At 42.7% G+C, this 9,081-nt stretch overlaps 2 protein-coding genes across 10 annotated transcripts; both read right to left on the bottom strand.

Moving 5' to 3' along the window:
• Positions 1–95: 95 nt before the first annotated feature.
• On the bottom strand, positions 96–6,627 carry LOC6541087 (sodium/hydrogen exchanger 6). Of its 9 annotated transcripts, XR_003407790.1 has the most exons (15): positions 5,960–6,627; positions 5,004–5,128; positions 4,755–4,943; positions 4,400–4,689; positions 4,198–4,339; positions 3,728–4,036; positions 3,552–3,663; positions 3,342–3,495; positions 3,228–3,279; positions 2,961–2,996; positions 2,606–2,802; positions 2,435–2,543; positions 2,225–2,374; positions 1,154–1,513; positions 981–1,002 (listed from the first exon to the last, which is right to left on the bottom strand). XR_003407790.1 is itself a non-coding variant. In XM_026978974.1 (14 exons), the coding sequence occupies exons 1-14, from the start codon at positions 6,300–6,302 to the stop codon at positions 373–375; spliced, it is 2,286 nt and encodes a 761-aa protein (XP_026834775.1). In that variant the 5' UTR covers positions 6,303–6,627; the 3' UTR covers positions 96–372. The 9 variants fall into 9 exon arrangements, 8 of the variants coding, with proteins under 8 accessions (XP_026834775.1, XP_015014882.2, XP_015014883.1 ...); XM_026978974.1 differs by lacking the exons at positions 981–1,002; positions 1,154–1,513 and adding an exon at positions 96–450; XM_015159397.2 differs by lacking the exon at positions 1,154–1,513 and having other exon boundaries at positions 803–1,002.
• Positions 6,628–7,387: 760 nt separating this feature from the next.
• LOC6542311 lies at positions 7,388–9,076 on the bottom strand. Its single transcript, XM_001970020.3, has one exon. It carries the CDS (start codon positions 8,823–8,825, stop codon positions 7,419–7,421), a length of 1,407 nt encoding a protein of 468 aa, XP_001970056.1. The 5' UTR covers positions 8,826–9,076; the 3' UTR covers positions 7,388–7,418.
• Between the last annotated feature and the right edge of the window lie 5 nt (positions 9,077–9,081).

Genomic DNA, 9,081 nt, shown 5'->3' on the forward strand with positions numbered 1-9,081 from the left:
AAATTGGACCGCCCAGAATTATCCGACTAAAGACTTATAACTTTTGTTTCTATAAAAAGCCATTTGAATTATGCATTTTTTAATTTATTATTGTTTTGACTTAAAAATTAACAGCACAACAATTAATATTTTTAGAGAGCTTCGCTTTGTTTTAAATACAGCGTATATAGTAAGAAACGGGGTCATAGGTAATATCGGAAAATGTAATATATCAGCATATTGATCTGATTTTAAACTTAAAAATAAAACCGAATATAATTAATCCGTTTTCAAACCGATATATTTACACTAACTTGCTTAGAACGAAAAAGCTATAAGTTTAGGTTTGTAAAATACATCAAAAATTAAATATTATTATGTTTGGCTGGCGCCTTATAACTTTTTTCCGTAAAATCCTAAGAGCCGGATTCTCGTCGACACCGGACTTTGGACATGCTCCAGAATCTCCATCTGAATATAATGTGGTTTGTGGTTTCAGGCGATTACAATATACATGTTAGCACATTTTTCGATGTCGAATAAATAAGAGAAGGGAAATATGTGTATAAGTATTCGTATAATCTTTTGCCAGGCCATTCAATTTTGCTTGTGTGTATATATTTATATATTTAGGAAAAACTTAGTATATTGCAGACGCAAGGTAAAAAAAAATATAGTCAAAGAGGCTATTTTTGCATGTAATTTATCGCGTTATAAGTTGTGGTATTGGTGTACGTCAGCTCGATGATAGCAAGCCTTTTTATAGCTTCTGTGCCCTTACTGATAAATAACTGCACAACAACTTGTAAATTATTCGATAAGCTTGATATTTAATTTATGTTTATTACTAGATTACTAGAGTTCCGAATCACATTTCACAAACAAGGAGAAACTGAAAAGTAATATTCTAATTTGTACAGTTTTCACATTTTCGATTTCAGATGAGACCAATTCAATAAATAACAAAAGAGAACTAAACACTAATTGAACTTATATATAAGCATTTCGATGATCGCCTCCAACCTAAAAGCAAACAAAATCATTAACAAAAATGAAAACACTGGGACTTATAAATTAAAGTGAAGTAATGGTTATTTTTGACTTGAGTTGCGCTTTTATGTACAATAGGCGTTAAGAAAATGAGGAAATCAACGGCAATTTAACTTGTACTTACATGGTTAGTCGCGTGTTAGAATCTAAGAAATTAGATCATGAGGAAAAATACAGAAATTAAAAGTGAACAATATAAACGAACATTCCTGACTGCTGTGCTCAAAGAAGCTTTGGTAAATTTGATATCAAGTTCACTGATTGGGGGCTAAGTTAATCATGTCTGGGTCTCCGTCTGTGCTTCGTTACAACAATGGGTTGGGTTTACCAAGGAAAAGTAGACAGAATATAACACAAAAATTATATTTCAATAACTAATAAATTAAGTAAAAAGATAGATGGCCCGATCTTTCGATTACATGAAATTATTAGTAACCAGGCTAATTTCACTTGCTAGGTGATGGGCTTCGTTCAGTTGAACAGACTTTTGTGTGGGCATTACCAATGTTTAGCATTAGAACATGACCGGTTGACATGGATTATTGTTTTTAGGTGAATGTAGTTTGTAGTTAGTTGTTGGAGTTGTTGTTATTGTAGTTAGAGCAACCAAAGTTAAATTGTTAGAGTCCGCATGAGTTTGTTAGATGATTGATTGATCGATTGGTCGAAGGAAAGACAGAAAGAAAGAAAGATGCCGCATAAATCAATAAATAAATTAGATCATCGCCGAGAGAGTTGTTACATTTTGGTTACATAAGTATATTTGGTAAGCATGCATTTAGTAGTAGTTAACAGTCAAATAATATTACATAGGTGTTAGATATACTGGAAATCGTTTGCCGTCGCACAAACTTAAACAATTAGTCAACCATATTGAAAGGTGTAAAATAATCGATATTCTTCCGCTTACACCACAAATTTAACATTAAAATTATACAAAAGCAAAATATCGCTAAACAAAAATCACATTTTCACGGCCAATTCATGTAACAATATGTCTACTTTGCCAAAGTCTCTATGGTGTAGATTCTTTCGGATTTTGGTTTATCTGAGGTTTTTCGTTTCGTTTGTTAGTGGCCAGCTTGCTACTCTTAGATTAGTCTTTGGTGTCTGGGGTGCTTCGCTCATTCGGTTATTCAATATTTCGGTAGCTAGCAAGTAGATGGTGATTATCGGCGGTGTACTTGATACTTACGCGACTCAAGGAGTTCCGCCGCCCCACGCCCACGCCCACGGTGCCCGTGCCCGGTCCCGCTCCGGTTGCATCCTGGCTAAGACCGTTCCCGGTATCATTGTCTATGCAAATGTCCGAGTCCGAGTCCACGCGCCTGAACTCGCTGCCATCCTGTAAGTAATCCCAGTCGATCAGGATTCTGTCGTCTGCTAACTAGAGTGCTCAACTCACCTGCGTTAGCTGCTGCGTGGTGGTAAGCAGCCTGGCAATGGGGTTGCAGCAAACAGGCAGCGTCTCCAGCAAAGTGGGTCGCGAGTGCGTCAGCAAGGGCTTCATGTACCTTGAAATAGAGAGCAGAATCGTTAAGTGGAATTCGAATAACGATTGCTTGTTGGTACTAACTTGGTATCAAAGTTTCCCCAGATCCTAGCCAGAATGGCCTTCTCGTGACTGTTGCGACGACGACCGCCGCTTGCTCCGCCCAAGCTGCCGTTCGGACCGTCCACTGGTGTGTCCAAATTTGAATCTGTTCCACCGGACAAGCGCATCTTCCCGCGATTTACCCCACCGCCCTCCACATCCTGCAAATAACCATCAGACTAACACAGAACTCTATTAAATGATAGCTCTACTTTTGACAGGGGTCAAAAAATAAAATTAATGAAGGATAATAGAGAGCCTGAAAAAGACTCGAGTAAAAATTATAAAATCATTTAAAACCGTAGAAATGTATTGAATGATCATTGGCAAAACCTACCGTCTGCGGATGTGAATTGTCCATTGAATTGTAAACCTTTTTTAGCAAATGGTTTAATGGTTTATTAAAGTGCGCAGAAATGTATAAGTAAACAAAATCGTGAGTTAAAAATTATTCTTTTAAAAGAATGGAAAGGAGAAATTTGATATTGAGCAATGTGTTTGCAGCCACCATGCTTGTAAGAATTTACTCCACACCCAACAAACTACTAATCTTCCCGCAATATTCGGTCTACAGCACGTATGTACGCTAAATTTATATACTCACACTGTGTACTTGATAGTTATTTAGTTGTTCAGTCTCATCGTCCACGCCAACGCTGCATCGAGAAAATTTTGTGACAATAAAGGGGAAGCATTTAAATGTATGCCATGCACTCACGGTATTTTCAACCAATTCAGCAGGAAATTAGCAGCCCCACCCTGAATTACAACCGTAAAGATGACAATCAGCGATGTGGCAGTCAGCATAGTCTGTCGTTCATCCGACACTGTATTTCGGATGGCCAAGGCAAAGGACATGGCGCCACGAAGTCCTGTAATACATATATTCGTAACGAAAAATGTTTGCACATTATATATAAAGACATGCCAGCAAAGAACAGCATATGCTGAAAGTTTGATGAAATTTTCGGCTTTCGCTTAATGTTCAGCAGCCACGACAAGGGATACACATTCACGGCCCTTCCTATGGCAGCGCAAATCTGTGAAAAGAAACTAGTTGTTCAGGAATGCCTTTTAAAGTGTTTCGAAATTAAATAAACTTACAAAAGCTGTTATAATGAACCCAGCGTCAAAATGATGCTTGGGAAAGGTGAACATCGATACGCCAATATAGGAAAAGATAAAGTTCTCTGCCAGAAAGTTTAGGAGCTCGAAGATCTGTTTTGTCCTTTGGCGGGAATCCTCAGACAGGTTGTTGTAGGTGTAGTGTGCCTGGCAGATGCCGCAGAAGAGCACGGCCACTACTCCAGTAAGTTCCGTTGCCTCAGCCAGCAGGAAGGTGCTGTAGCTCATGAGCACGAAGAGCGCGGACTCTAGTAAAGGAAAATCTCGAACCCGAGTAAATTTGGTCATGTGTGGTGGAAGTTAAGGAAGTCCTTAGCATAGTTTGTCATGTTAAGGGGGGAAGGATATACATCGTGGACGCCACTTTGAGGTATGCAAATTACCTCAAATTGGGAAGTTACATGTATACCCCTAGAAAATACTTAATCGTTAATCTTTAAAAAGGATATCAATGCTGTCAAGCATCCCATGGCCGCGCCAATCATCAGGGATAGTAAGAAGATGGAGAAGAAGTCGCTCAACGAGCGTAGAAAAGCTGTAGTTTCGAATTCCCCGGTACTGGAATAGTGTTCACCATAATTTTGAATCGCACTGCAAAAGAAATGATGTCTTACTAACCCAAAGCTGCCAACTAACCCACTGCCAACTTACCCACTGAGGACTATGGCCACGGCATCGTTGAGCACAGATTCGCCCAAGACTAGCGCATATAGGTTAACGTCGACCCGAAGATCGTTAAATATGGCTAGAATGGTGAGCGGATCTGTGGGCGATATCAGAGCTCCAAAGTATAAGCTGTCCAGGAATGTGAAACTGCTACTCAAGTACTTTGGCATCAGTTTCACACAGCCGTACATAAAGCCTCCGATGAGAAAGGCCGACAATGTGGTGCCCACAATGGCAAACGTAAGTATGGCACCCAGGTTGCGAAAGAAGTATTTCTGCAAAAACAAAATATGAACTCAGCAAGTTGTGTTCAATACAATATGCAGCTCAGTAAGCTCACCTTCTTCAAGCTATAGCCCGCATAAAATATAATTGGGGGCAGGATAATATTGAAAAAGACCTCCGGATCGAACGTTGCCTTAAGATCGATTTCGTTCTCATCCACATCATGAACCTGTCCGCGAAATACGTAGGCATATGTGTGCACTAACTCGGGCTGCTTTGTGCCATTTGTTTGGTTGACGGGGTACTAAAATAAAAAAAAAAAATTTATATTTATACATACTATTTGTGGTCAGTATTGACTTACCCTAAACCAAAGAGTATCAGGCGGCAATTTATCGCTGTACGTTGGAACTCCTTGAGGCTCCACCTGCATGTGAACCAGTGTGGCGGAGGTGCCGGCATACCGTATAATTGCTCCCACAATCAAGCCTGAAATTGGGTAAACAGATTAACTCACGCCTCAGCAGCATTTGGGATCGAAATAAGTTGGAACGTAATGTCATTTTTCTAGTATGAATGTTTTCTGGACTGACCTATCGCAAATCGAGAGTGTGACTAATAGCAGCGAAGAAATATGCTTATCAATTAAGCAAGCACTCAACAAGTGCTTCATTTTCCCGCCTGTTGTGACAAACACATTTTTGAGGATGATCAGTCGAGCTGCGCATAACAAAAAGCTTTCTCTGGCCCGGCTGAGGTATGCTAAATAATTTTCTCCGGTTTACGCCAGAACTGGGCTTTGAAAACGCCCAGGTCAACCTGTTTTATTGAATTGTTTCATTAGCTTCAATTAGTCGAAAGTTATTTTGTTTGCTCTTTTATTGCTGCACATACATATGTATATGAAATTGTTAGAATAACAAAGCTTGGCGCGATCATCAACGAGCAGTGAAAATAGCTTTGGTCGGAAAACCCCAATGATAATGGCTGACTAAGCACGTCAAGGTCTCGTGTAAAATATCTTTGCCGGAATGCATTAGCTCTGCTGCCGTTTAGTGCAGGTTCTTCTACGGTTAATGATGTTACTTCTGCCCGGGGTGGCGTACTTACATACTTACTGCCACCCATATGCTCGCACGTAATGTCACGGCTGGCGTGTACAAAGGCGTAATTCGAAATTGGTGACAACAAAGAGGTGGCAATGAAAGTGGCAGGGGCTACAATCGGGCAGGTGACCGATAATCAAGCGATTCGAGCTCAGGGAAACATCACCAAATGGTGAATTTACAAAAGGGAAAGCTCCCTGTTATACCAACGTACCGTAGATGACGGCCAATCCGGTCTCGTGAAGCCAGGAGACGCGATGATGCTTGAACAGCCAAATAGTGAGCACTGTGAGCGCCAGCAGGAACACGAAGACGAGCAGGTCCAGGCTCTGGATCCGGTGGTTGAGCGTGGCCTTCGCGTCCAGCGCAATGTCCGTGTCCGTGGCGCTGCATCCAGGTGCGAGGTCGCACAAGGCCACTCCGACTAGGAGAAGCATGCTGCTCCGCCAGCGCTCTAGCCTCCAGAATGTGTGCGTCCTTGGGCGACTCCCAGCGTCCCTATGCATCCAGTGGGGCGATGTCATCTCTACCTCTGGGTCCACATCGCCGTGGGACATACTTTCTGCTGTTTCTTCCTGCGCTCGCAGCCGAAATCGATTTTCGCGTAATGTTTAACGGGTTGGGGGGGTGGTGGTGGTGGAGGTGGAGGTGCTTGAAGCGCGGAGCAGGACGACCACGCTCAGGCGGCGCCAGGGGAGTGTGTGGACCTCCTTTAGCTTGTATATTGGATGCACCGCACAGCCGTTACATAAAATAAAAGGATCCAAAAAGAGCTTTACAAATTTCTCAGCAGCGCACTCCGCTAAAAAAAAAACAGTTTGTTCATATGGAAACAACCGTATGCGACTGCGGTGTGACCGCACGAGAGCAGAGGATAAATACTGCATTTGAACAGGAGCGGTTCTGTGAGGAGCCTTATTGCCTAAATATTTTGGTATATAATCTTACATATTGATACATAAGTACATTTCCATTGAATATTTTCTCAGGGGTCGGCTACCCTTGCACACTATCTGTATAGTGCAATCGAAGTGCTCGACCGAGACTCGAATAGCTGCTCCAGGAAAACTAGGGCGTGCTTAAAGTCGCAGTTGCAAGGATCCCCCTCATTGCTCAATACTAACTACTCCGTGACGCCTATGCTCCGGATGCCCCTTGGCGAACGAAGGACGTGGTGGTCGCCTACAAGAAAACTGCCAGCACCGGCATTTAAATCTCGCAACCAAAGCACCTTTTTTAAACGGAACCCATTGTTACAACTACAGATTTTGTTGAACAATTTAAATGGCACAAATAATTTGGGAAATATCATTGGACTGAGCTTTCTGCAATTGAAATTGTAGGTTCTACATTTTGAAATTACGTTACTCAGTCAATAACCGGTTATCGATAACCGTTGCCAGTCTGACCTGCTAAACACGCCACCTAGCGCTTGTTTCCAAAAGAAGGTTAATTAATTGGCGCTTTAATTCAAATATACATACAAATCATACAAATTACAAACAGTGTAGGGTTCTTATTGAGCATATTTATTTGGAAAATAGATATTTTAGGCAGCCTTACGCGTCGGGCGATTTTGAAGTACTTTGTAGGATATGTGCATATATATGGCTCCGCACGTACATATGTACATATGTATGTAATCCAATTTGCATTTTCAGAAAAGTTAACCTCTACTCCTTGCGCGATATGTAGATCAAACTAAAAGCCAAGCTGCAGAATAATATGGGATAGCTAAACTTAAGAATTCTGTGGCTGATCAGACGCCGCAAGAAAGTTAAGGGCTTGCCACTTTGCTTTAGGTCCGGATCCATTTCCTCCTCGATCTCGGTGCCCACCTCCACCTCCGCCTCCGCCTCCATCTCCTTTTTTTCCGATTGCTCACTTTCTGTTTCTGTAAAGTCTGGCGCTGTTTCAGCTTCTTCTGTTATGGTCTGCATAAGTTGACGCAATAGCTCCACGTTGCGCTCAGGATCAAAAAGTTCTTCCAAAGTAACCATCCCATGATCGCTTTCGACTGACCCACTCCTCAAGGGAATGGCGACCACTTCCGGCTCCGTATCAATGCACCCAATCTCATCCGCCGGTTGATGAAAGATGGGGTCCGATGTTTCAATACCTTTCTCGAATTGTTCACGGATAAGCCTGTCCTGTTCGGACTCGCAACTTCCACCTAAGACCATTTCGAGTTCCCCCATTATCGATTCGGGTACAGATTTCTCGGACTCCCCGCCTTTAGCATCCTGCGGAATCTCTTTGACCATCTCTGTGTATTCTTCCACTGGCTTATCGGCCAACTGTTCAAAAAGTTCGAATTCCTTAATAGATTCTATTTCCACGGCAGTTTCCTTTATTTCTGAAAATTCCTCTTTCTGCGCAATTTCTTCGTGCACCATCTGTACATTTTCTGCCGGGAGCTCTTCAGTTTCACTTGGAAGAGTTTCCTGGAGTGTTTCGTTTTTTGCGGGCTGTTCCATATCTAGAACTAACCTTTCGGCACCATTCCCAACATCGGTGGCTTCACTGTGGAGCTGCATATCCTGTTCGTCATCACTGGGCTGTAGATTTTGCATATCCGAGTTATGAAGGGCCACATCGGCCTCCATTTCGGCGACGACACGTTGAAGTTCTCTGAGGGTCTGCTCCTCTGCCATTAGGAGCTTCATCTCGCTGCTGGTGGCCGGAATATTGTCGAGCATTGTCTGCAGCATTGGACTTGGTCTGGCCGACAGCGATGTCTCCAACTCGGCCATCGGGCACTCCAAATTGATGCCGGAATCGTCGGTCATCTGCTGGTTTTCCAAAGAGGAGCGGCTCTTGTGCTGGACCACCACTGAATTGTAGATTCGGTTGCTGCTACTGGGACCCATGAAAACTGGAGCCGGAATCCTAGTGGTCCTGGACACCGAGCTGCGAGATGGCCGCAGCTCACCCTCCGACGAGGAGTGGACATCCGCATCACTGTCGACATGCATTGGTCGACTTTCTTCGGAATTTTTCACATTATTGTCGTTTTTATTGTTCTCCGTCCTCTTCAACTCCTCCTCGGATGCAGTTGCTTGCACGTCGCAGCTGGACATCGTTGCTATTTGGACGCTTAGATGACTAGGACCAGGTCAGCACAATTTGGTACACTGTTGTGCTCCAACTTACCCTTCACAAATTTAAGCAAGACTGACTGAATTTAACCCGGTTAACTAGGTCGACTTCCGTGTAAAATTCGATGAGTGTTTTCAGTACGGTTTTTCCTTATTTCGGTGATCGAAACGTTCCCTAGCGTAAGTGTGTTCGCCTAACTGTGTCAATTCAACAAACTGGACTGACAAAACTGGACCC

This window comes from Drosophila erecta, unplaced genomic scaffold (assembly GCF_003286155.1).
Source record: "Drosophila erecta strain 14021-0224.00,06,07 unplaced genomic scaffold, DereRS2 tig00000055-arrow-pilon, whole genome shotgun sequence".
Taxonomy (NCBI): Eukaryota; Metazoa; Arthropoda; class Insecta; order Diptera; family Drosophilidae; genus Drosophila; species Drosophila erecta.

Excerpts from the sequence above, each read along its gene's own strand:
- LOC6541087 (XM_026978974.1), bottom strand. The coding sequence starts at position 6,302 with ATGTCCCACGGCGATGTGGACCCAGAGGTAGAGATGACATCGCCCCAC. Across the intron at positions 5,129-5,959 it reads CGGATTGGCCGTCATCTACG|GCTTGATTGTGGGAGCAATT; the intron begins GTACGTTGGTAT and ends ACCCAATTTCAG. Across the intron at positions 4,690-4,754 it reads CGGGCTATAGCTTGAAGAAG|AAATACTTCTTTCGCAACCT; the intron begins GTGAGCTTACTG and ends TTGTTTTTGCAG.
- LOC6542311 (XM_001970020.3), bottom strand. The coding sequence starts at position 8,825 with ATGTCCAGCTGCGACGTGCAAGCAACTGCATCCGAGGAGGAGTTGAAG.